We start from the raw sequence: 27,921 nt of genomic DNA, 5'->3' as shown, positions 1-27,921 counted from the left end.
AAAAGGATGCGAGAGAATAAAGGATGCCATTTAAGACGGGAGGGGGGAGGAAAATAAAAGGCAATTTGGAAGGTGTGAACGGAGATGGGATGTAAGGTGAACTGAAGAACTTAATTCTGCAAAGAAATAGCTGTTTGATCTTGTGAAAGTGATACATGAAACACGTAAGACGAACTTCTCGTGCTTCATCCAAAAATGACCTATTTATGATGGAAAATATATGATACACCACCAGATCATTTGAATTTGATAATGCAGGGCCTAAACTCAAAATGCCGAACATGGTCTTACCTACAGAAACATTGCGTCATCAGTTGAGGAAAATGGCAACTGGGAAACGGTAATAAGGAATTTGCAGAAAACGAAAAAAACCAGCCATTTACTCACCTCCTTACGATTCGGGAAAAAGTCAGTAAATTAGTGGAGATGCCAGTTTTTGACATTCGGCAAAATCGTAGAACGATGGAGATCGTACAAATGCGAACGAAGCCGATGACAACGAACAGAAAGGAGCAAAATAGGCCCTTTACTTGGCGCCAAAACTCACGCACCTGAATGAAAATATTCACTCCGTAAGCGGTGACCCAAATCCTAATTAACTCTCCAAGATATTTAGAACATGTATCTTTTTCGAATTGCAACTACATCCGCCTACATACATACATTCGCCGTAAACGTTTCTCTCTCAATTAACCCGAAGATAGCGCCAATCGAAATAGAGCAAATACGTTCTTCTAAGGAAACTATTTAAACTTTTTAAGCATGGCAAAGTCTTTCTTTTTAATGAATTGAGTAACTCCATTGCCATATTATAATGATTGAACGAATGAAGTGTTCGCTGGCATTTTTCAAAAGGAAATCTCCAAGCACTTTTCTGGTTAAATTTAGGGAATGTCGCAAGGGAAATATAATGTCTGAGTTTTCAATTTGATCCATACTTCCCAAGTCCTCAAGGACACCTCGGATGACATGTTATATAGGAGATATTTTAGTGCCCTGCAAGCCACCGCTAGGGTACGTGGCAGGCGGCGAACAAACACCAGACTCCAAGCTATGGAACATAGGCTGGATAATTAATGAAAATCACATTTCAATCTACAGTAATACTTGACCATGAGAAATGATAGATGTCATTTACCTTCTGCTTCGATGATCCATGACAGCTCGATAGCAAAGGCCACAACGTAGACAACCTGCGTAAAAATAATTAAATTAGTCACTTATAACTCTTAGTACATACATGATATGGAGAAAGGGAAGAAAGTATTTTCCACCGTCAAAAACATGGGAAATCATACGGAAATGGCTCAATGATGAATACTGAAATTACATTGCATAAAATTAAACCACCATAAGTGTATGTCGTATGCTATTGAGTAGTAGTAGTAGTTTTGAGGGGAGGCGACCGACAGCTAAGGTCATTTGCGCCATAGGGGAAGGACAGGAAAGGATGAAGGGTGGAGAGAAACCCGGCGTCGGCATTAGCCTACTCTTTACGAAAGGCACCAAGGGGTCCGCGGCTTAACGTCCCATCCGACGGACGGCGTATGCTATTGAATATGACGGAACATATTACATGATGAAATTCACATTCAACAAATGGTACACCCACTGTCGATTTTTGTGTGTCACCACAGTCACTAGATTAATGATATCTTGTGCAAATGCAACAAAAAGGGAGCGTGTTCAACCGATTGCCCACAAAAACGGACTAAATTATACGAAATGTGTACAGGAAACATCAAATCGAGCACAATGAACTGAATTTTGTGGTAGATCTCGCGCAAATTCAAATTTCTGAATGCGGTCCTGATCAAACGGATGATAGATTCATCATGAAGTTTAAAGAGCTTGAAATCTACAAAATTTAAATGGCTACAAGTACCAAATAATGCACAAAAATGTATATTTTTCCAGATTTTTTGGATGCAGACATGCAAGAACCGGAGGGTTCTCTTCCCTCATCCCCTAGTGTTCCTTAGACTAGCAAGCATCGTTACGCTCCCATAGATGAGCTTAGCTCTGCGATGTGTTACAGCCACAAACCCTAACGGCGGCTTGCAGGGTACCATGTATGTAGCATTATTTCACAGCTAAAGATTCGACCTTATAATCTCACTCAGTGAGTGTCCACGTGGTGCTTATTGCCTCGTCGTTCAACACAAGGGATGGGATTTTTTGCTGCTAACATAGGACAGAACGAATTACCCCCGTACGGATTAAAAATACAACATAGTTAGGCTGTCTCATTAGATCGGGCTCCAAGAACAGAATTCGATATCTTCAACAGGCTGGATCAGTTTCCAGTTATTCGATCTCGTAAATGCTCAGGGCATCCACTATGGACACGTGCGTAATACAATGTGGGTATTACTTTTTATAACAAACTAAACTTTCTGACTGCCAATTTGAAAGACTAGCATGTTGATCCTTCCAAAGAAAAAAACATTCAACCCAATAGACGGCGGAAATAAGAATCCCCAGCATTTTTGAGGCTTCATCGGGGAGCGCATGACCAACTATCAGCTGCCAAGAGCATGGCACGCCACATACCACACCCTCCATCATCAACTGCTTAGCGTAAATCGACATTTCACCATGATTCTTCTATTGTCTATTTATGATACTGTGATGCCAGAAAATGCATTTGCGCCTTTTTATTAATTCTGGTCATTGAGATTAGAAGACATTTTCTCCGATAAATAAATACTATTCCTATGACGAACATTTAAGTGCTTTAAAATTGAATACTGAAATGAATCCTAAAATTAGAATGATCAGAAAATTACCCTCAAAATTATGGACCACTGGAAAAACAACCATGATCGATCCCATTGTCAAAGTATCCTAGTTCCTGCCTATACTTTCAAACTTTCATAGCAAATGAACTTTGGGTGAACCAAGTCACATATTAACTTTAAAATAAAAATATTTCATTTCTAGGATATTTTCGCAAGGAATCGCTGGAGAAGTGGTGTGGGACATTTTGCCATTCCATCGGTCACAACGGAGGAACCACACCGTTTTGGGTTCCGTACCAAGAATTATGGAGAATGGTGACGGCATTTAAATTATCCTTCGTGTCAACTATGCAATGACCGTGACGCCAAGAATTTAGTTTACGTACGACCGTGACGGCAATCCTAGCAAGATCTTTGAATTAAGTGCTTCCCGGCGGGTCTAAGCCCTCCCTGGCTCTAGGACTTGGATAGTCCGAGGTATTCAGAGCATATTATTTATCGAATTAGTAGCGACATAAACTTCAGAGCATCTGAAAAACCAACAATTCTTCCAATAAATTCATAGTGACTTAGAAGATCTCGTCTACATAATGCTTATAGCGATTTATTACATCGCTACATATCTGAAATTCATTGAATATTTTAAATAATAACCATCACAGGATGTAGGACTCATTGAAAACAAATTAGAAGATGGAAAAAACTTCGGTCAATTCAGCCAAAACATATATAGGATTGACGGATATCAAGGAATGCTAAGAATAATGGACGAAAACCAACTATCCTTGAGAAAATTGACGATATATTCTAAGAAGAGTCCAAAATAATCCTTACCTATACAAACCATATCTCACAAAGTAGCACGATTTAAGTATTGTTGATGTTCAACTAGAAAACATGTTTGACACCCATGTGCCGAGCCAATTTCTTACAGAAAATCCCCATATACGAGTTTTCGTAGAAAACAATAGTACCGAATCCACCCAAAGAAAAAATTAGGTGATAGGACAACTTCGAGAACTGGACACAGAATTAATTTGTACATTAAAAACTCGATTTCGACAATTCAGCTAACAAATTACGATTGAATAAAATATTAACTACGTTTTTATACATTGTTATTTGTTAAGAAAGAGTAAACATCAGACGCAAAGGTTCAGTTTGAGCATTTGTCATTATCATTCTCGGAACATATGACTTCTACCGCCAGGGAAGGCGAGGATATTATTCCCTTTTTAATAAGCACCGTATTTTTTGAGTCTTCCCGTCCGTTTACATACAACTCAAATACAACAATATGGCTGCCATCCAATGACGCCAATAAAAAATAACCGGTCGGTAAGATTCGCATTTATTTCCTTGGGCTTCGGCATGTAATAGAATATATATATTTCTAGTAGATCGGGAATACTTTGGAGAGGAGTGCAATTAGTAAGCAACGGCAAGAAATCTTGTCAATACACGAGTCAAAAGATTGCGCACCTTGTTCGCAAACTGCAATTGAAACAATCATATAAAACATTCAATTGAGGCTTGGACCTAGACATTCCACGACGTCCGTTCCGGTAAATGAATATTACGTAGGACATGTTCGCTAAATCCCATAGGACCTCGTAGCTTTGCAGCGAATGTCGAGAACAGTAAAGAGATACGAAGAGACCAATCGCGAGAATTTCCATCGGATAACGCACATGGGCGAAGACAGCGAGCAGTAGCCGTGTGGAGAAAGGGAAAACGCTGGCATGCGCCAAAAAAGAGAAAAGGCGAGAAGGAGAGGTGATGGAGGTAACGAAGGGGGGGAGGAGTGAATATCGGTTGGAGTGAACTGTGGAGTGGGGGCGTGGCGGTAAAAGTTCTCCCAACGGACAGCGAAGTGACGGTGGCTGGGAGAACTTGTCCCGAGCCAAGAGAAGAAATGCTTATCGATACAAGAACAATCCCATTCATGTCTGCACCTCCTTAGTGTGCACCAGCCCTAGTAAAGAAAAAAATACAATTCTTAAATAGTCTTTCCTAGAGGCCTGGGAAGAATCATGTGGAAAACAGAGTCGGATTTCTGTGCATGTTGTTAACTCTCGTAAAGATCGATGATGCTTAAGTTTTACACGCCTTTCATGGATAAAAATTGTCACTACGCTCTATTCGTGGAAAATGAGTTATGCGCAAGACAAGTGTGCCTGGCGGGAAAATCAGTCGTGTGATAATGGGATTCTAGAGCCAATCTTGAAATCAACTCCGCATACAGTACTAGAATTGATGATCTGGTAATAAAATCATCCCGAAGTCTCTTAATTAAATTTCCCTCAGCATTTCTGAGCTGATAGCCCATGCATAATTCCGAAAACGACGTACAATTCCGTCCGTATTATAGAGCAACAGCAACGTGGTCAGGCCATCGTAAGGCCAAAGCGATTGTAAAACTTTCACCAAACCAGAGTCAGAAACGCTTTCACTCAACATCTTTTGGAAACACTGACGGCAACACAGGCTCCATCGGGATTACTTTATAGCAGGAAAAAATTAAATTTAGAGTGCAAATCCACAATTTATATGACAGCAACATATTAAACAAATTGAGCACAAACCTATATACAAGTTTACTTCTTATATGACCTAAAGTAAGAATTGTCAATATACATAGTCTTGAAATTCGGAGCACTTCATTCGAAGCGTGTCACTAACCACCTGTGAGAGGGGAAGTAAAGACGACAATGAAAAACAAAAAACTCTCAAAAACAAGTTCTCGCAATAAAGATGCATTACGTGACACCAGGTTTTCAAGGCTGCAGAGAGGAAAAAACGCAATGGATTGTTCTTATTAGTAGAAAGAAACATCCTATATACGTTCTGTCCCAAGATACAAGTGCAAATTTCGTACACTCCACATAGAACAGGCTATATCGTAGGTCATAGAATAAATTTGAAAGAATAACAGCATTTCAGCTAAAATCTTCAAAATATTTGGATCAAATGCATAGCATAAACAAAAATAAATTCCCCCTTCAAATGTTTCTACATGAATAGAAAACTATACTCACCACTCCGTAAACTCCAGATATGAACGATCCAGTCAAAAGACTACAACAAAGACATGATTTCAGGAGAGCCATGGCGGCTACAGCACTAATTGTTTTTAATGATGGTAGGGTACGCCTACCTGTTCATCGTCACTAAGGCAATGAGGTATTACTTCCCCCATCGCCTGAAACCAACTTGTCAGGTGTCACCGCGCGAATATTGAAAAATATTGCTGTCCACTTATGCTTAGTATCACAGATAACACCCATCACACGATTCCTTAACTTCTTCTCACTAGTAATAGTTTCACTTCGGCCGCAATCATTTTGCTTCAGACAAAATACTCAATGAGAGGTAACCCGCGCCCCAATAGACCTAAGTCAATCACGCTCCCTTGTGTCAGAGAGAAGAAACTTCGCACAACTTCTTCGGTAATATTCGGAACCATTTCGGGTAGTTCCGTTTCCGACGTCTGCCGCCCGGACTACTGCGAAACTCCCATTGGCTATCTTTATGAAGTTATTACTTACAAGATGGCAGACTTCTAACCGGGAACCGCTTGCCTAAGTCTAAGATTTTCGAAGACATCTGGGACGTTTCTAGACTTCGAGATTGATATTTCCCACCTGCATGTAAGTAACATACCCTCAATTTTTCTTAGATCTTAAAATTTTCGTAGGGTCGGTGAATCGTCTTAAAGTATTTTAACGTAAATAATCAGTTTTCGGGCTTCGTGACAGTTCCCCCTCTTAATTCATTTCCCTTGCGAGAGATGTCTCTGGGGTTAGAAGCGTCATACGAAACGCCGAAACAAAGTATTGAAGGTAGCCATTGTGTAAGATTTGGTACTTATTTTAGCGCACAATATTCTGACTGAAGGTAAGATATTAGTTGGTTACATGTGGCTAAAAACCCTATTTCCATGTACATATTTTTGAAAGTTATTTCAAATCGTTATTCTTTGTGTAGTTTGCCATTGATTCGACACCGGTAATTGTTCATTTTACGAATGACGGTTACCTTGGACGTCACGCTGTTCATAATGTGTATGTTAACGGACTTACATTTTTAACGTGATGGTTGTATTTGGTGTTGCTTTAACATGGCGATATTGATTTTTATTGTCAATTTTGCGATTTTGAAAGTTACGGGTTGGCCTATTGCTGTATGCTCATCAGCCTAATGTTTGTACTCTAGCAGTGGGCATAAAAGCGGATTTGTGATCATAAATGGATGTGGTTATATTCTGAATAGATGAAAGGAATGAGTTTCTCTTGTATGAGATAACAATCCAATACTCCCTATAAAGATTCTTTGTGTACGACTTTTGCCGGTCGGTGAAAATTTTGAACGACGTGTTTTGTATTTTTTTCAGATATTTAATTGGCATACAAAATGATGGCTCCACAGCAGTTCTGTGTGCGCTGGAACAGCCATCAGTCTAATTTGCAAAGTGCATTTCCTAAACTCCTAACCAACGAGCACTTCGCCGATGTTACTTTGGCTTGCGAAGCAAGGAGTATTCGCTGCCATAAGGTTTGTATATGCTTTTTTTATATTTTGTAAATTTTCCATTCCTCATTGTTTCATTCAAAAACTTCTATAGAAATGTGATGTTTTTATTGTATATTTAGCGGGAAGTTGATTTTATTATTGAATACATGGATTCATTTCCACAACTTAACTCAAACTTTTTGCTTCGGGTTATCGTTTTAATGTGTCGGATGCAGCTCAAGTAGTCTTCACGTACGGTTTAGGACCCACGCTGCCGTGCTCCTTTTTAAATCGCATTGCTGTGCTCGGCGCGGAAAGTTCCATTTTCGTGTTTATTAATCCCTCATTTCGGGTGTGATAGCAAATATCTTGATTAATGAAGGTAATTTATTAAGTTGTTGCTTAATTTAGGTACCGGTGTCCATGCGCTGATGTAAATGTTACGCTGCCCCTTTCAAGTCAATATGAGTTCCTCATGGTTATATTAATTTAGTAACGTAGTTAAGGTCGCCGGCACGTCCTTACGGTTACCTGCGAATTTTTTGCGAAAAATTAATAATATCACCTAACATCCGCTTCTGTAGTTTACCTATAGTCAAATTTCTTTGTTCAACTGGTAGTAAACTTTGTGCAGTTTCCTAATTGTGGTATGCTCGCGGTAATTGTATTTTTAAAAATTTTGGAGTGCCATATATTATTTTTATTTTTACCCGAATCGAGCATAAATTACGCAGTTATAGTTTTCATACCATATATTTTTCGGATACATATTTAACCATGTGTTATAGACGCAGTAATCAAGTGCATATCTCTTGAACGCATGGTTGTGAATTTTGTGCAATTTATGCATATAATTTTTATTATGAACTTGTATTAAGTTTTGACAAAAACAATAATTTTTATGTTTTTCTCATTCTTGTGAATAGTGTGCATTCCATGCATTTAAATCTTAAGCTGAAATAGCATTAATTTTTGGCCTAAACAATGAGTTTGATATTTTTCTCATTCTTGAATTTTAGGTGGTTTTATCTGCTTGCAGTGCATATTTTGAGTCACTGCTAGTTTCAAATCCATGTCAACACCCTATTGTGTTCATGAAGGACATGAGGCATCGAGATCTCCGTGCCCTTGTTGACTTCATGTATCGTGGTGAGGTGAACGTTTCTCAGGAGGAGCTGGCATCTCTCTTAAGAGCAGCGGAGGCTCTGCAAATTAGGGGCTTGAGTGGCAGTGATCAGGAGGTGGCCACTGCCCCTGTTGGTAGTAATCTCCCAACAAACCTTCCCCCTGATATTAGTGTACGGAATGGTCCTATAACACCATCAACTGGACAAGAATCGCCTCCGCCTGGTTCTGGTAATGGTCGGAGGTCACTACATAAGCGACGACGTAATCTTGGCCAAGGTGGACCTGGCTCTTCCCCATCTGGAGGGGATTCACAAAGAAGTGCCCAGCGAGATGATGACAGGAGAGCCTCTGATGATGATGTAGAAGCCGTTGATGAAGAAGCGGAAAGCCCCAGGCCACGCACACATGGGGAAATTCAAGTTCGTGGAGATCTACTTGAGCCATCAGGGGGTGATGATGAGGTGTGGTTTTAATCTGCTTCATGCCATTTTCTAATTGCTGTGACCCTATATTTTCTTCTTGGATGATATTAAATTTTTAGTGTTGTCTTTCAGCCTTTTATCCCACTGGCTTATCTTTAAAGAAGAGACCACATTTTAATGGTATTTATTTGTTGTTGGTATTAATTTGGCACCACAAAGTTACTTTCTATTCACACTGCATAATTATCATTGTTAAATTTTTGATTGTCTGCCCTTGCTGTGGCATTTATTTTGTGGTGATACTTATATGCTTGCTAGAATTATTGTGGTTTTTTAATGATATAGGATATATCTGAATCTTTCCATCGGGTTGTCTATAATTTGGAGGAGTGTTGGGATATTCTAAGTTGAGAATCTAAATATAATTTTATTTCTAGTATATTACCTTGAGTTTGATGCATCTTGTTATTTTTCAGGGGTTGAAAGATGACTATGAAGAGGATGGAGGAGTTGATCTTGAAACTGTCAAAACAGAGCACGATTATGGAAGTCAGGTAAGCCTGAAGTAAATATAGGTAATCATAGTCAAGTGTTCCATATGGAATGGGCTGGCACTTTCCAAAGGTACTTCATAAAGAACCTTTGGGAAATCTTTGTATGCGTGATTTTATTTGTGGTTTTGCATTTGTTGTCTTAAAGTCAGAAAGAGACTCAAGCAGTTTAAACTTCCAAACTAACATGCCTGACAATAGCATGATTTAAGTGCTCTCTGCAGAAAGAAACCGTCCATGTTTGATTCATTACCACTCAGGTTCCTTAACTCTTTATCTTTCAGCCCACTTTGAGCTTAGAGAATGTATTTCTTAGGATCTTTCTCTCAAAATTTTTTCCAAGCATCTCACTGCCTTCTCTGATTAAACTACTAGTTGGTCATAGGTGATCCCCAGAACTAATCTCTCATTATGCCTGTCTCTCTTCTGTTTACATTTCTTCCAAATTTTGAGGAAACTTCAAGGTATCATCCATTGTTTACTCTCTTGCACTCAATAACCCCTTGTTATATAGGTAGCATGTTCTATTAAGCCATCCACATATAGTTACTTAGTATCAATTACTAATCATATTTGCACTATGAAGGTCTGATTATTCCTCCTTTTATTGATATAGGAAATACAGGCCTGAATCTGTCAAATGTAAGTTGCATGATGCTGACTTGCATCTACATAATACATATTCATAATATCATATTATGATAAATATTTTGGTATTGTTTTTAAGAGAGGGCCTAGATATGTTGGGTGTTGCATTTCATTTATGTTTTGTATTGAAAAAATAATATATACCCTTTTCAGCATGTTGGAGCATATTTCATAAATCAATTGAGTTTCTGTACAGAGGAATATCTACCATATACTAAAACTTCACTAAACTCAGTGGCTTAGTATTATTTAAACTAGAAAACATCCAACGAGCAATCAGCATCTCTCTATGCTTCTGGTCCTCTCGTTGTTGGTATTCAAGAATGAAAAAGTCAATCCAATCCCCCCCCCGTCTCCCATTGTTGTCTTTCCTGATTGCAGTTTGCTATGGTTTGTTGAAAGGCAAGAGAATATCTACCCAGATGTATGGTTTTAGGTGTCGACCTGGTCTGTGTGATGTTTCACTTCTGTGATGTGTTATGACCAAATTCCATTTTTTAGTCATTAACACTGATGATTCGGCCTGATATCAACTTAGACAAAGTAGTTTATATGCAAGGTACATGCATATAAATTAAGAACTAGATACTTCTGCAGGAAATTTTGTTTTTCTGCATAAAAAGTTTCATGACCTTATTGGAGGGTATATTCACCTCATTTTTTATTTTTTATTAAACACCTATTAAGTTGATCAGTATTCTTTTAACTTGCAAGCCACATGGATTTCCATTCCATTTTTTTTTTTTTAGTAATTAAGAGTGAACATCTAGGTTGGTGGGGACTGGCTAGATCACGTTTAACTATGTTATTGTGTATGTGTAGGCCTTGTTTATGTGCTTTTGAATATTGGATTTCAATATTTTCACTGCAGGACTTTTTTGCCTTTTGTTATTGATTTTGACTCTGACTAAATGTACTGCAGGAAAATGTCGAGGTGAAAAACTTAAAGAGATTAATCTGAACTACTTCTTGTAAAAAGTGAAAAGTAAAAATTGAGTGAATTGGGAAAAATTTTACCACAATAATCCACTCCTTTTTCATGTGGTGTTTTAAACTTTGAAGATTTTAAGCGTAAAAGAATTTGGGTTGGATTGTAAGCTACATTTTTTCCTATAATATAAATGTGATATCATTTTCTGTTAAAATGGCTTCATATTTTACAAAAAGTCATTACTTTTCACTACTGTACCCTTTTAACACTTGTAGTGTTTATATACATTGCATATAAGAAAGGAAGTGATGGGGCTTGTCAAGTATGTTATTTTAATTATTAAACCAGAAAGCTATCCTGGGTGAGACTGGAGACTTAATATGAGGGGTACCTGGCTACACGTTAGCTCTGGTTAACGTAGTACTGCGTTGCATTGATTCATGGTTTATGGAAGTATCTCCCCTTTCTAATTCCATCTTCTTAGTTAGTACTGTATTAATTTGAGAATGCCTGCCTGAATCATAGCAACATGATGAAATGTAGTGCATGGCCTGTTAAGAGCCATTAAAGCGTGTGGGTAATAGCCATTCATGCTAGACCCTTCTATACCTTAATATAGTAAGTGTTATTGTACTCTATTTTAAGGATTTTGTACAGTCCCAGTTTTGTGCATCCTTATATTTTGTACTACAATCATAGTAGCCATGAAAATAGCAGTTCACACAATTAACTTTCTTAGATTTGGGAGCTTAGAGGATAATTAGCATTGCATTTTTGTTAACATCCATTTCGGCAAGTCTATTATAGTATTAGTCTTCGAAAAATCACACCCCATTTTTATTCGCTTTTTCTTTTTACCTGTGTTGCTTTCCAAATCATTTAGTTTGTCCTGCATCGATACTGCTTTTACAAAAAGTGTTTACTGTCATATACCAGCAATCAGGAATTTGGGGTAAAGCTTTCATGGTAAATGCTTCTTATAAAAATATGCTCAAATCAGGATAAGCTCATGGAAACAGCAGGAAAAGCATCCATTCTATAAGAGGAGAACTGTGTAATGGAGGTCTATTCAGGTGATTACAGAATGAATCTTGATAAAATTAAATTCTGTGGTAGTTGATGTTCTTTGTTCAAGAGTATTTCAAGAGTTCAATATGCCCAAATAGACATTGTTTAGATGAAAGTTTGTATCCTCTAAAACCCCCTTTGATTTTGTGTTAATGACACTCGTACATAATACTAGCTTTAGATAGAAGACTACTATTTCATTCTGCCAGCAGATGTGTAAGTTCTAGCATTTGTCTCACTGAATATAGGTCATCATAGAGATCTTTTGTGCGACAACGTATTTGGTGCATTTTTGAAGACCAGTGCTTTCATGTTGTAACCATTATTATAGGAAAGGAACGTTCTCTGAATTTGGGAACATAGCCTTTATAAATGGGAAAGTTCCCCTATAGCATACGTGCTTATGGTATAGTCATCTTAAGTCACGCTCTCTGCTGTCTCTATTTTTTCTCTGGGATTAATATTGTTTGTTCTTTCTTCTGCTGCTTTGCCATTTCAATTCTATTTTTTGCATACAATTTCTGCAAAACCCTAAGGACTGGTGTAATTGCAACTCACTATTAGCTAAGATAAATGGATGATCAGATTTTTCATTTCGTTTAATGTTTTATTCCTCATGTGCTTTATGTTCTTCTTTTCTATCTGTACATTATTCCTTTTATTTCCCTTTTTAGTAGTAGTTTTTATGGGAGGCGACGGGCAACTAAGGTCATTTGCGCCATTAAGGCTCGATGGGAAAGGAAGGGTGAAGAGAAACCCGGCATTGGCACTAGCCTACTCTTGTTGAAAGGCACCAAGGGGTCCGCAGTTTAAGGTCCCATCGAATGGACGTCTTACGCGAAGTGCTCTTCACAAAGAGCCTTAGTTAGGGATCGTGTTACTGCTGAAAAATATTTTTTGCCACCAGGATTTGAGCATGGTCCCTCTCGGTGGGAAGCCTGTAGGTTTGCCACCGCACCATTCCAATCCCTTCATTTTCCTTTCCGTTCACATTGATGTGTGAAGTACATTGCCCAGGTTCTGGATGGTGGGATGACATCTGTGCATAAAGGGTAGGGTTTGAATAAGTTAGTGATGTCAATTAGTAAGTTATATAAGGTGTGTCTTTGGTTAAGAAGGCCCAAAAGGATATAGAAATCTTCTGTTAGACATTATAGCATACCTTTATGGCGTATGGGCTTCCTACTGAATGATATGGTTGAAAGTTCACTGACTTTTCTGGCACCAGATGTTTCTAGAAAACAGTAGGTGACACTGGTAAAGTAACTGCCCACCCTAATGTGTGAATTTCTCTTGCCATTGGACTTATTTTGTGAGATCCATCTTTACCTGTCTAAACCCCAACCTTCAGGTTTATTGCTGTGGTTAATCTGGATTTTAAAAATCTGGTGTTGATGATGTTGGTAATGAAACAACAGCAATGTATTACTAGCAAGGGAATAATGCTCTGATTATTATGGTGACTAGTAGTCATTTGATGTGTAAACATTTTTCACTATTTAAATACTATTTTGATTTTCAGTAGCCAGTTCTTTTTAATATAGTTGGTTCTCTTCATGATTTTACAAATCTTATGAATGTTAATATTTATCATTAGTTAATTCTTCATAGTCATCAATTCTGTGATGCCATTAAGAGTTTTATTGTACTCAAATCGGGAGGTTCAAAGTTATGGCCACTAATTATGAAATTGCATTTTCCCTTCGGTAATTACAAATTGTCTTGGAAGTATAATGCACTGGAATTTTTGCCATGATTTATCTAAAGTAGCACATGCGACCACAATTTTTTTCTGCAGAGTATATAGAATTAGATTACATTATGACAAATTGGAGATATTGGCTCCTTGTTCTTTTGCAGTGATAGAGAAATGAGAGTTGTGCGTGGTAATTTTTTGTTTTTTAACAGTAGTGTTTAAGGGGAGATGACTGAAAGCTAAGTTCATTAGCGTGGCTAGAGATGGATGAGAAAGCAGGAAGGGTGGGGAGAAACCAGTCGTCTCCATTAGCCTTCTCTTATGGAAAAGCCCCGAGGGATCTGCAGTTAAACATGACAGATTGCATGCTCACTCAAAGTTTTCTCCACAAGGCACCTCAAGTAGCGATTGGGATACTACTGAAAAATTTCTGTTGTCTCCAAGATACAAACTAGAGCCCTCTGGGTGGGAAGCTCATTGCCCACTGCATCGGCCAGATCCCCTTTTTTGTTTGTTCGGAGCATATAGGTCTGAAATGATATTCTATCTACTTTTTTAAATTTTCATGGATGAATTCTTTTGACTAATTTTTATTTCCTTTTAGAGCACCTAGCGTTTATGGGTTAAAATCCCATTTATTAAATTCCACATGCAAAGGCAGTGCCTTAAACTGAAAAGGTGCAGAATTTATGGCACTGCTGTCCATGACATGAACTGCATGTCTCAAGAAATGACTTGTGTCTTGCATGGCATCAATATCTTTGCCTTGCTAAGGTGCAAACCATCATCAATTTATGTTTTTCAGTTAGTTGCAATTTCTATCGATCCCTGAATTAGGTTTGGAAGTAGAACTCTTATCTACACTTTCTATCTGTTATTAATGAGCATTCATAATTAGTTGAGGGAACTGTCTTCTAGCTCTTTTCCTGGTGTTAAAACAAGTGGCGATGATTTTCAAACTTGAAGATTAGAATGTTGGAAGCTGTTAAGGAAGCCTGAGGAAACCTGCAAACATGAAACCATTAATAACAAATGTTCTGGTCCCTTTAGGAGAGAAGAGAAAGTGCAAGGATTTGAAATGTAATTAAGATAAAATCATTAATTGGAAAATAAATTAAATGACTAGAGCATCCTATCCATCCCCTATGGCGCAAATGACCTTAGCTGTCGGTCGCCTCCCCTCAAAACTACTACGAAGTTAAGAATAAAATCCTTTTAAAGAAGTGAAAATATGTGGTTTGCAAGGAGCCATGAAAACAATTTGCTGAACTGAATGATAGTTACTTCATGTGACATAGAGGACATAGCACTACTTTTTGGGATGCCTGCAGTGAATTCTTATTGTATATAATTAAAAGCAGATATATGGTGATGGATTGGTGCACCTTTATGGTGACTAGAAAATTCATGTCATGGTATTTAAATAAGAAATGTGATGATGACCTGAAAAGTAGATTCCTAATGAAGGGTTGAGTTTGTTAGTGCAGTCAATAAGGCACCTGAGGTCTACTAAAGACAGTAATCGGCACAAACTCATAGTTATCTGGATTGTTTGCGGAACTTCTAGCTATCCTGCAGCTTACCATTGTGTTCTTTCCTTCTTATTTTATTGATATCTCTATCACTCGCACCTATGTCATGCAAGGGGCTATACTGTTTCAATAAGTACTCAGTTGATCTTCTGTTCATGTGTTTTCCATTCTCCTATTTATATATTTATGGGTCTACTCCAACTTAACTGCACCAAATTCCACATTACACTGTAGGGGGGCTTGACTGAAACTGCATTGCAAGCAGGATATGACAAAACTTCCGCTTCTTAAAATTGATAAATGTTAAATTGTTAGATCTGGTACTTTCCCAGCATATTTGCCTGATGAAGTGTTCTTGGGTCTTCCACCGGGTCAGGGATTCCACATTGGCCGACGTTAAGAGCCTAGAAAACTTCATCAATGAAATTGTTTCTCACCTCTTCAAATTTTTAATATTTGGCCACATTGTCCAACAATAATGATTAGTTCATCTAACTTTCGTAAGTGTTGGTCTCAGTTTGAAAATCACTTCAATAGGCTTAGAAAGGGAAATTTAACTTTAAATGGTCTGATAAAGAGAAAGTTTTGATTATGATAGCTAAATATGCCTTATTCTGAGTTTCTTACTTCATATTCTGAGGTACTATCGCTTGATATTTTTGAAGTGATTGTAAGTAATTCACTGAACTGCGTCATATGTACAATCGGTGGAGGCAAACACACTCTAGTTTGAAGCTGCACTGTCTGCTTCTTAGCAACGACTGTGTCTTCCCTGGATGAAAATACTAAGATATGATATCTTTGGCACTTTTTTGGAAATACTTGCGGTATTCATGAATTGTAGAGCTCAGATTTTTTCTAGGGCAATTGAAATATGCTATGTTATCATCCTTACAATCAGTTCCCATTAGTCTCCTGCTCTTGGTGCCTCTAATGTTTAGATATTTGCACTACTTTCAAAGCTGATATGGTACTTGGCCTGTTATGAGTTGGATCCATCCCTTGCATTCTTGCCTGTTCCCCACTTAAATTTATTTGATTCACTGTGCTGTAGAGCTAAGCAGCAAATAATATTGTCTTCTTTCCTTTTTAAAATTGTTTTGATTCCTTCAGCTCAGGTAATACTGGATTATGGCTTTTAAGTGTTTGTTTCACTAATCTCATTGCCATCTAATTCCAAGAAATTTAAATAATTTTAGTTTTACTCCTTTTGGAAGGAAAGACCCAACCCAACTACACCAAAAAACATTGTTTCATTCCCAATTTTGTCTTATGCATGAGAAACTTTCCATCCAATCCATTTTCTTCAGCGTTATCAAAAACTCATGTTAGAATCACCTTTAGCATGGTGGGAGGTGGTTAACTTTCCCGTGTCTCCTATTTTTCTTACCAAGTAGGTGTGCCAGAAAGCTGAAAGAACAGATTCACATTGTTCACATTTGTTAGACACTCAATTGAAGATAAATGTCCATGGCTATAAATCACACTGGTGGAGAATATGGGTGTACTAAACTTGTGTTCAAAATGCTTTTCTCTCTAGGGGTAAATAGATGATCCCTGTGCACCGTACTGTTTCTTCTGGTTTCGTTGAAGATACCCGCTCAGGAGAGCATTTTTATAGGTGTTATTTTTAATCCTTAATTTGTTAATTATGTAAAAATTGGGATATCTAGGAGATGTGCAGACTTGCACCAAGATGCATATGAATCATCTTTACTAAGTCATGTATTTTAAAATTATAAGCCATCATTCGACTGAGAAACTTTTTTATGTGACAATTAAACATTGTTACAAAGCAGGAAAAAATGGAGCTGCAAGTGATATAAGCTAATATGAAGTTACTTTACCAAATGTGGGGATTGCAGTATTTTGTAGATCTGGCTGCAAATCTACCAGGGATGAAAAATAGATGAAAGTTTGAGAAAGATGAGAGGTTTTGTCTAAAGTGTTCGGGTTTTTTCCCAAAATGATCTAGGTCCTGATCAGATAAAAGATATATTGAGTGGAAATGTTTTAAATTAGTTAAACGGTTGATAAGTGTATTATATTTATATTATATTAATACACCGTTACCACATTCATTGGCTTTTGAAAAGCTGTCAGCACTATATGATATATGTACCCATGCTTGCCAATTATGGTGCAGAATGTCTCTGAATGTATTTTGTTTATGATTGATTGAATTTTAGTGTTTTTGACCAATTCTAACTTTCAGGCATTGGACAATTCGGCTGCTACAGCTGGGGATAATGATGAAGATCTAGAGGACGAAGAGGAGGAAGAAGGAGACAATTTACGGACAGAAGGTGATGGTAGGCCATCCGACCCTCAATCAATGCATTACCATCATCTATTAGATGTCCCAGGACCTTCTGGTTATACTCCTCAGACTCATACCCCTACTCAGGAGAAGATAATGATGGGAGGTATGTAGATACTCACTATTTCATATTTTTCATTCACAAGTCACCTCAGTCAGCCTCTTTACGCCTAGTGTTCATTCTGGTGGCATCTTGGATTTTTTGTGATGTACTCTCTTATTAAATTTAGTAAATATGGTCACACCAATGCAGCCAGCACTCTCTCTTCATTGTTAAGGTTGTTTTGGCATAAGAGCAGCTCTCCACTTTTATCTTCCGCACACCCAGTTTGGCATAACTTGATGAATAATAATTAGTGAACAGTGGGTTATTCAATGCAGTTCGTAAATGTGTACTCAAGAATGTCATTGTTTGTGCTCCCATTATTTTCCAGTTATACATTACGTACATATATATTTCCAGTTATACATTTTGCATTTTAATTGAATGTTATTTTGTGGTAAGTTTTCAAATCTTTGAGTAAATGTTTGTTAGTGGTGTTTTCTCCCACCACATATGGTTATACTGATAACTTAGAGCTAATGGATTGTCAGTTGGTTTTTAAATTGCTAGATTTTATATTATTCAATTTCATTATTTTATGGTTCATTGAAATTTAATTCATTTCATTTCATTAAAAGAAGGAAGCACATGAAAGGTTTTTTTATCAAAGTTGTGGATACATGTATGGGATTGCATGCATGCCTTTTTCTTGGAGCATCTCATGAATTTCATTTCTTTTCTTCTTTTGTAAAAGGGGTATTTATATGGGGTTTAATGAAATCTTTAAACTTGTTTATTACCGTGAATAACTAATACTACTTGAGGGTGTTGGTTACTTATGGATATTGGGAGATGTGACTGGATGGAGATAAAGATTAATTTGGAAGTGTCCTATGTAGAATAAAAGATGTTTAAGGTTGGAGGAAATAAAGGTGAGAAAGCTTGTCAAAACTGGCAGCAACAGAATCAGTTACTTTTTAAGTATGCAGTTGTTTTTATATTATATACCCAATGAGGAATAATTTCTTTCATATGTGCATATAGTATAAGAAAGACCTCAATTCCATGTATAAGTTTTTATGTAATTGCATCTCTTTGTATAAAATCGTCATTTAAAATCTTTTGAGGTGGAATATCTAATGAGCAACTAGACATACTAAGCCTGTCTCTTCTGTAAGTACCCTGCACTTTTAAGTTGGTTTCATTCTGGCCTTGGAGTTGAGTATTGTCTCTAATCGCGGATCTACTTTTTTATCATATTTTGTTCTTTTTAACTTTTGGTGTAACTTCATTTTGAACTTATATTTTATGTGATTTTATTTGAAAAGCATTTAGATGGTGCATATTCTGAATTTTGGTTACATTGGCAATTTTATTTGGTGGATATTCCTGGGTATTGTTATTTGTTTGCATTTTATCAGGATAGGCATGCACATTCAGCATAAACGTTCATGTGAGAATGGTGCATCAGTGAGTGGTTTAGTTCTGGCAAATAAATTTTATTTTAACTAAGTATATTTTTTTGTATTGTCGTGTGAATTAATATAAATCTGCCATCATGTTATTGGTGAGTGTATTTTGCGTACTGTAGGGAAGATGTCTTGTTTTAGCATTTGTTCAAGTAATTCAATTGTGTTAATTTCAGTAATCTGTTAATGTGCTAAAAGGTTTTATTGCTGTAGTGACATTAAAATACCATTAGTATAAGGATTTTATATCACCTCTTCAAATGTTTCATGTGGCTTAAAGTATTCTAAAACCAGGTGAAATTGTCAACTTAAGTTTTTCTTAATTATTATTACCTTTCAATCATTAGTAGACTTGTGTAGACATTGTGCTTTAATAGTTTCAAGATACGTATTTCTCATTTCTCTCTAACCAATATGATTGTTTGTTTTTTCGATGTCTTATATTTCAAAATGGATTTACTGAGAAACTGCTATACTTCTGGTTTTTGTTTTAATTTTAGCTATGGTTATGAAAACACCCATTCTAATGTCTCAGGACTACCCCACATAAAGTCAGGATTTAATATACATGATTTGCTCATTTCGTTTAAAAGCAAAATCTATACACAGTTGTTGTTGTTAACATTGTCATCATGGATTTATTTTTTGTGAAATTTGCCCTAAACCTGACTAAGTCATTTGGTGTAACCAAATAATTATAAATCTCTGGCCTAATAGATACACTCCACATTTTGAAATTATTGATAGTGTCTTTATTAAATGTTCAGATATTCACTTGATGAGTTTGAATTATCAGCATGAAAAGGCAATTCTCTTTTGACTGCCCTGTCCAGTGACACTATGATCTTATTATTTTCATACTGAAAATGGCAGACTTAATGTAAATAAATACTGCTTATAATTTCATCAATCATTGTTTCTTGTTCTCAAATTGGCAGTACTATCATCAGATCCTGCCGGTTTTTTTTTATTTAAAATTTTGCAAAAAATTGCTCAATGGGAAAAGCTGTCGATAAAATGCCTTAAGGCTACACCAGGATTTGTTGGCATGAAATGATAATTTGCCAACAGTTGGATTAATCAAAACACAGCACATCAAGCAAAATTGCAAGGAATATTCCTATTTCATATGAGGAGTAATTGTAAAGTCAGAACTATTTGTGGATATCTCCTTATCAGTTACGTGAGTGATGGATTTCAAATGCTACTTGATCAATGCCATTCATGGGTGTTTAATTTCTGTCCATAATTACTTATTATATGGTTTTTTTCAATGAATCATGTAGTTTATGAAACTAAAACATACTATGTTGATAATATTGTACTCAATCATTGTTTTACTAGTCCAGTAAAAATTCATTTGCCTAAAATACAGTGGTATTACCATGTAGCTCTTGCTTCATATCCTCATTTCAACTACTTGCAATGTTTCAGTAATGTTGTTAGTATTAGTTATGGAATGTATCCATTGCCCTATACAAATTTTAACTACTAGGAGATCCTCTCCAGGTTCTTTTAATATGCAATTGTGACTTGTTGACATAATTATTGCAGGAAAGTTACTATAACTTGTGACTAAGAGTCTGTAGAGGCATAGTGCTTTTGAATATTATGCAGAAATGAGACTTTAGTTGTTATTCAGGGTTTTCTAGAAGGCAATGTACTAGGTTTTTTTTGTTAGCATGCTAGGGTTGTATATTATAATGTTGCGTAAGGATCATGAATGTGCAAGTAATTGAAACAGCTTGTTTTTCTGTGCTTATTGTTCATCTGTAATCCCCTTGGCTATTAGTTCCCTTTCTTTTGTTGTTTTTCATACTTCCTTTATTAATTTTTGTCTTTTGGACAATTTCTTTATGGTTGGATGTATGGCACACTTTAGAAATTTGTAACTAATTTAAATTAGTTGTACTCAGAAATTATTTTGTATCCATTTTAAGTAATTTAGAAAAGTTGTGGGTTTTCCCTGTATATTTGAACAGTTTTCTAGATATATTTTTTCAATCAGAGAAGTTCTTGCTTGCTCCTAACGTTCCTAACAGCCTCAACATAAAGTGATTTCGAACAAACAATGCCTAGTAAATTGCTAAGTATATAGGAAATCAGGGTTGGGCTTCATGTTCAACTTTGCAAATAGATAAATTTGCCTGACTTTTAATTAGAATACCCACTCGTAAGGAGAACAATTATTCTTTCCCATTTTTTCATGGTGATCTTGCATTAAATAACCAACCGCTACTTTGAAAGTGACAAAGAAAGAGACCAAAATTAAAGTACAAACATTTGTTTTTTAAGTATGAAGAACAATTTTTTATTGCAATCTGTGGCAACCTCTCCTCATTTCTTTCTTATTTTGGATAGTCTATAATGGTGTCCTCAATCAACCGTTTGGTTTGATAAGAACATTGGGACTACACTTCTTGGGCAAAACTTCATAAAGTTATCAGAACTTAACTAAAAATGGCATTGTCTGTCAATGTACCTTCCTCAGTTATCATCACGTCATGAAGGTTGTCTGTTCATTGCCTCTCAGTTTTGCATTACTCATTCTTTCACATTAACCTTCAGTATTACAGAATTCTTGAATCAAAAGCAATCTTGTCCAGTCCTTCCACCTATTTAATGTCATGGCATTCACCCTTGCTATGCCTCCTACACTTATTATGTTTTTACTCCATTGCAGGAAATTAAACCTTAGCGTACAATTTGAAACATTAGGGTGTTTGTCAAATTTACAGCTTCCATACAACTGTTTAGCTGATTATAACCTAACTCTAGACCACCAAAAAAGATAGCTGATGTGTTTTTGCCGACTGCTACCTTTTATTCAGGAACCAATTGTTCTCAATTTAGGAGAGCAGGCATACTTAATCAGCCAAATATGCATTGGCCTCAACCAGTGTCAAGATAGATGTGTACTGAAAGATTCTTTCTGTACTCATAATTTTAATGTAACAGTATAATGGTATATGAGCTATTTATGAATTATGTATTTGAGCTGTGGAGTACTTATAAAATTTTCTTAGTAATTTCTTGATAAGATACACAAATAAATTAAATACTATTGAAATTGATTCTATCAAATATTATTTAATGAAAGGAAATACTACCTGGTTGATTAGTCTAGTGCTCAAATCCTTGGCCACATATGAATAAGGGCTTTAGTAGACCACACAACCAACTAGAGAAACCAATATCCTAGCCAATGGATGGTCACTACATCAATTGATTTGTAGTTATTCTTATAATATCGTGTTTTCCCATTGATAAAATGCGCATTATCTTTACCAAAATGTTCAGATGATCGAAAAAAATGACCATGCGCATTATGTAATGAAATTTGAAAAAATTCAAACATTCACATACCTATTTACACAATAATTTAAAGGAGTCTCACAAAAATAAATTAGTATGGTAGCATGCCTTTTTAATTGGATTTTATTTTATACAGATTTCTTACTGTCATTTATTCTAAAAGGTAGTAATTATTAATTCTAATGCATAGTACTTCACGCATATGTAGAGTACATCATATTATGCACATGTACGTATAAATATATGATAGGATAGGTAGATCACTCCAATCCAAGAAATTCGTCACCTGAATCAAAATTAAATGTATTAAGTGCATCTATCATCTCTTCAGGCTCATCACTGAGTTCACTCTCCGAATTTAACTCTTCCTCATCTTCTAGCACTGGCGTTTGTAATATTGGCTAATGCTTTTTCAATCCATTTGTTACACTAAAGCCTCTGATGCCCTGCCATCTTTCCAGGATCCACTGGCTTATTTATTCAAAAGACACGCTAAATTCTTTCCGATTCTCTGTAATCTTTCATACCAGACATCATCCGCTTTTCTCAACTAGAGCATAACTTAGTTTAAAAGGTTAAGTAATGGATAAATCTTGGCCGTCTCGCATTTTCCTTATTCTTTCAAAATTGATGACTTCTAGCTTAAACATCGCTGTAGACAATTTTCTTCTCCATGGGTACTTTTCATGAGAAATTTATAAATTATAAAAGCTTAACTCAATTCAGGTTTGAAACAATCACCATGTAGGCAGCACTTTCCGAGAACTTGGAGTTTGTCTAGACCAGCTGAGCGCCAATACTACAAAGCAAATAAAGCAAACAAAACAAGAAAATTCTATTTCATTCAATCTCTTATTTTTTATATTTGATTTGCTGAGAGTTAATTAATAGAGCAAGTCAAAGGGCACTAACCTATGTCTTGTTTCGACTTACAAATCATCGCAAAAAACCAATAAGGCGGCATATTGTGTTGGCTTGAAAGTATTGTTTATTTTTTGATCCTTCTGTTGTTTGGAATATTTCAATTGTCTGGCTCTAATCTTCTGTGTACTTACGGTAGATATAGCCACGGGAAATTATGATTTTATTTATTCATTGGTTGTTACCATCTATTAGTATATGGATATAGACATGTTTTTACACACATGGCATATAATTTTTACGTCCATATATGTGTATACAGATACGCAGCATCTGTAGACGTTCAAGATGACTATGAAGTTCTGGGCATGTGGTATCTATACAAATTCATGATAGATACAAAGTTTGGGGTGCTTGTTAATCTTAAGGTGCTCGTTATCAATGGGAAAATACGGTTTATACTTTTCCATGTGAAATAATGGGTTCCACATTGAAATAGCTTTCCTGATTCTAATCAAACATTGCATTATTATATTGGTACTCTGTACACTATTTGCTGTACATAAGCATTTTGTTGCAATCTCTAGATTTTTAATGTGGTTATGTATATATTCATTCTTTCAAGATCCAGCTATGCCTTAGAATTACATCAAGGACATATTGCAATGCATAGGTGTAAATGGTTTTTAACAACCATATGTTTGAATGTAAGGTTTAAGATTCTGTTTCAGTGCTAAGAAATTAATGTTTTGCAAAAATCATTTCTGGTGATCTACGTATCAAAAATAGCTTTTGGTTGGGTCATAACAACTGTATATTCTATTTCGCAATAGACACTTAGCTTGATTTAGAAGAATAAATCTAATACTGCCACTAATTAGTAATAGAATTAACTTATGCCTTCATTAAGTTTTCATTTACCTAACATAAAGATCCAGTTATTCGAAATGAGTGATCAGAGATTTCCTTTTTTATTTAGACTGCAAATAATTTTGTTAATCACTTCAGTAATAATACTCTCTAGAAATACATGGCATAAAGATGCATAAAAATTAGAGCCACTCGTTTAAAGTCCTTCATTCCAAAACTATTAATCATCAACTGTTTTGGATCCATCACCAAGGGTTGCTTTCAAATTATAACTGGCAGTCTATAATGATTGATTATTTCTTGAATCTCAGGGGTTATCATATATTCCAACCATCATGATGTTGAAGATTTTTTTTATATTATTAATTTTGATTTTTGTTTTACATATGAGTATCAGTATATATTTTATTCATTAATTAAATGCTTATTCTAGTATTAGCGGATTAGTTGCGACTGTATCCCTGGTTTTCTTGAGCAAAGCTCAGGCAAAGCATTGCTGTTATTTTATACCTAGTTTTATGGTCATCACTGGAATCATCTTTTAGCAGTCTTGGGAATTTAGCCAGCATATGCCTTAAACTTAAAAGTAAGGGTTTGACTCTGTTGTTTATTTTAGGTTTAGTTGGAGTGAGTTTTAAATTTATAAGTGATTCATTTTAAGTATATATTCATGCATCCAATATCAAGGATTCCTTCATGTCACAATTCTGTTCTGTGAACTGTTTTATCCACCATCCACTATTCTAGCATTATGCTGTCCAAGTTATTTACCATTTGTATGTCTAATACATCGTACATATCCATATAAGTGACGATAGATGTATCGTTTTTTTATTTTACCATTTTTTTGGTAGTTTTATTTTACAAAGTACATGTAAATTGCCTTATATTCTTTTCACCAGTTTTATAATTGTTGATAGCCTATGTGCTGTTCAATTTAGCTTATATTTGCCATGGGTTCATGAACCAAAAAAGTACTTTCATTTCTCTAAGGACTCAGCTGACAAATAATTTTTATCGGCTTTTTATGGTCATAAATTAAGTAGCAAAGCATCAGTAGTATGAGGCGTAATTACCAATCCATTATTGAATTCCTAATATTAATGACATCCTGCTTTATAATGTTTCAGTGAATCTTTTGACCTCTTTGGTCTTATTGTACACATGTCACATTGTTGAACACTTGCTTAATTACCTCCATTGTTATTTAAATTTCCTACATTGATATTTAGCTGTTTCTATTCATCGAGGAAGTGGGACTTTATAGTAAAGCTTGTGGTACAAGAAGCTACTGACCTGGAGGCTTGGGCTTTGGATGAATCCCCCAGTTACGCCAAAACTGTATGATTTTGGCCTCCTTTGGAAACTGCACACGGCAGAGGGATATAACTTTCCTGGCCCCCCCTTCATTAAATTATGAGATTCACAGGCTTCATTGGATTTAGTTATAGGTGCACTCTACCCTTGCCTGATGAACTAATTTTCAGGTTGTTAACTGTGATATTTTGTATCAGTATAATTCAATACAGTACAGTACTGAATATATGAGCATGCGCAATCTTATACTACTATGAGCTCACATAAGAATAAATTGGACTGTAAGCATTTCTTTTTACAACACAAATACTGTGAGTGTATTATTGATCAATAGTAGAGGGACATTTTTCCCCTGTGGTTTGGTTCTGAAAGATAATGATCTGTTATTTCTATACTGGTGTTGCATCTGTATTTCATCGTGATGATGAGTTTATCATTGTTCGATAGTATTGATGCATCATAGGCAGGCATAGTGCTGGCCTAAAAATATCTGGGAAACAAAACTAAGTACTCTCTGTCTTAAGTAAGTAAGTGAAAAAATTTTGGGTCAGATTTTGTTAATAATGAAGTGAGAGGACATTCCTGCCTCTTTGATATTGTGCAAGGTTATTACAATTTACTGCATGATTATATTTTTTGCTGAATTTGTACAGTGAAAATATTTCCCTGCCTCCCTGGCAAAGAATTGGTATCACATGCACCTCATGTATTGATAAGTATTACTTTTGGTTTACACCCCCCCAGAATTTTTGTATATATAATTTTTTAAATGATCGAATTTTTTTGTACTCATTTTGAGCTGGAATGATTAATAGCTGGTATTTTGGGTGCATGCAATTATTTTGTAGTGGCACTATTAGACAATGGGTAGTAAGCCTTCTAGCCATTTCATTGATCACGTAGATATTGCTTTTGGTATGGACTTTGAGAACATAGTTTGATAAAATAGTTGATAGAGGCTGTATTTTAGTGTGAGCTATCAGGAGCCATGAATCAATTAATTTTTTAATAAAGGCTTTCTTTGATGTTATGTATAAGAAATTATTCATCATAAATGCTAAACTGGTTAATGGAAATAAATTCTGTTGGAGTGGCATTTTTGCAACTATTCCTGCTGATATTTATGTTGCTTTTTGATTAATATTGGTTTGTGTGATTTTACTTCTTACTGTGTATCATTATTGATTCTTGAGCTTGCTAGTATGCATTAATGGCTTTAAATAGTATGGCTTTGCGTCATAATTTTTACATTCTTGATGAGTGAATTGTCGATCTATCATTATCTTAAATTTTTCTTTTACTATGATAACTCTTTAAAAGTAAATTAAATTACCAAGCATATAGGTAGTGTTATTTGGGGCATTCAAATTTTCCGAATGGTAGTGCTCAAAACATTTGCATTCATTCCTTGAACATGTGGATCTTTTTTTTATGATCATAGCTGCAATGAGGGATTTGTACGTCTAGTGGCCAGTGGACTATAATGCCTGTATCACAGAATATAAATGACGAAGATGTGCTTTTCTAATTGTTGCTTGCTTTTGGAAATTTTTGTGTGCTATTTCTGCTAAAAGAATTCCTTTATAAAAGTGTTAAAGGAACTTTATATGTGGTTTTGGTTATTTACTCTCTTAGTTTGAATACAATACTCCATCCTGTTGTTATGTACACTTTTAAAAGAATAAGTAGTTCCTCATAACTGGATGTCTGTATAAATTTTGCCATTAATGGCATGTGTTATTATTACAAATATCCTGGGTAGATAAGATTGTGTTGTAGTAGCTTGTTAATTGAAAGCACATTGCCATTATTTTGGAATTACATGCACTCCATGATGTCGGTGCTGTTCTTGTCAACTAGCTTTTATTCACAAAATATCCATTGTAGAGGATGTTAATCTCTTGCAATTGCTAATTGTAGTTAGGTAAAGAGGGTAATTATCCCTCTTGATCAGTTCTTCATATGGTATGAACTGACAGCCTGAGCTCTCTGTCCGTTTACAGTGGGGGAAGGGGTCCAGGTGAACAAGAGTCAAGATTGGAAACATCAGTATGTGGATAGTTGTGAGACAAGTTTTAATGAGAAGGACTTGAGGAGTAAGAGATTGAAAAAACATGATCCAGCTGATTTGGACTATGCATTTAAAATGCTTTTGAAGGGATTTTCATATCGAAGTGTGGCGCAAGCACTCCAAATCCCAAGAGCCACTATCTTTCAATATGCGGCACGGAGAAGGAAAAGGGAAATGCTAAATTCTCATTAGTTACTCCTTATGTCATTTATAGGAGAAAATATAGCAACTTGCTGCTGCTGTTTGTCCATGAATGCAAACCAAATTGTATGAAGACACGCGCATTATTTTTAGCCCTTTGAATTTGTGTTATGACTTAGCAACTTCACTAAATGACATGCAATTGAATTTACTCCCAGGTTAAAATAAGTTAGGGTATATTTGTGTGTAGGGTGTATCTGTTAGGGTACCATGTGCAGTTTTGTG

At 35.9% G+C, this 27,921-nt stretch overlaps 2 protein-coding genes across 5 annotated transcripts in view; one reads left to right on the top strand and one right to left on the bottom strand.

Moving 5' to 3' along the window:
• Positions 1-6,174, bottom strand: part of Rcd6 (Reduction in Cnn dots 6) — a 214,420-nt gene extending 208,246 nt beyond the window's left edge. For both annotated transcript variants that reach the window (XM_071584863.1, XM_071584864.1), the window contains exons 1-2: positions 5,780-6,174; positions 1,139-1,193 (exon numbers count right to left, since the gene is read on the bottom strand). In XM_071584863.1, the coding sequence (XP_071440964.1) occupies positions 1,139-1,193; positions 5,780-5,851 (127 nt within the window). In that variant the 5' untranslated portion in view covers positions 5,852-6,174. The remainder of the gene's footprint in view (positions 1-1,138; positions 1,194-5,779) is intronic.
• A 122-nt stretch (positions 6,175-6,296) lies between these two features.
• Positions 6,297-27,921, top strand: part of LOC139687623 (protein tramtrack, beta isoform-like) — a 46,884-nt gene continuing 25,259 nt past the window's right edge. For 2 of the 3 annotated variants that reach the window (XM_071584857.1, XM_071584860.1), the window contains exons 1-5: positions 6,558-6,638; positions 7,135-7,295; positions 8,273-8,842; positions 9,280-9,357; positions 17,445-17,655. In XM_071584857.1, the coding sequence (XP_071440958.1) occupies positions 7,155-7,295; positions 8,273-8,842; positions 9,280-9,357; positions 17,445-17,655 (1,000 nt within the window). In that variant the 5' untranslated portion in view covers positions 6,558-6,638; positions 7,135-7,154. Of the gene's footprint in view, positions 6,392-6,557; positions 6,639-7,134; positions 7,296-8,272; positions 8,843-9,279; positions 9,358-17,444; positions 17,656-27,921 lie in introns of those variants that run through there. The other variant, XM_071584859.1, reaches the window with a different exon arrangement.

Source organism: Hetaerina americana, unplaced genomic scaffold, assembly GCF_022747635.1.
Source record: "Hetaerina americana unplaced genomic scaffold, ioHetAmer1.1.p SCAF_2, whole genome shotgun sequence".
NCBI classification, from domain to species: domain Eukaryota; kingdom Metazoa; phylum Arthropoda; class Insecta; order Odonata; family Calopterygidae; genus Hetaerina; species Hetaerina americana.
This window is presented reverse-complemented; position numbering and strand designations above follow the sequence as displayed.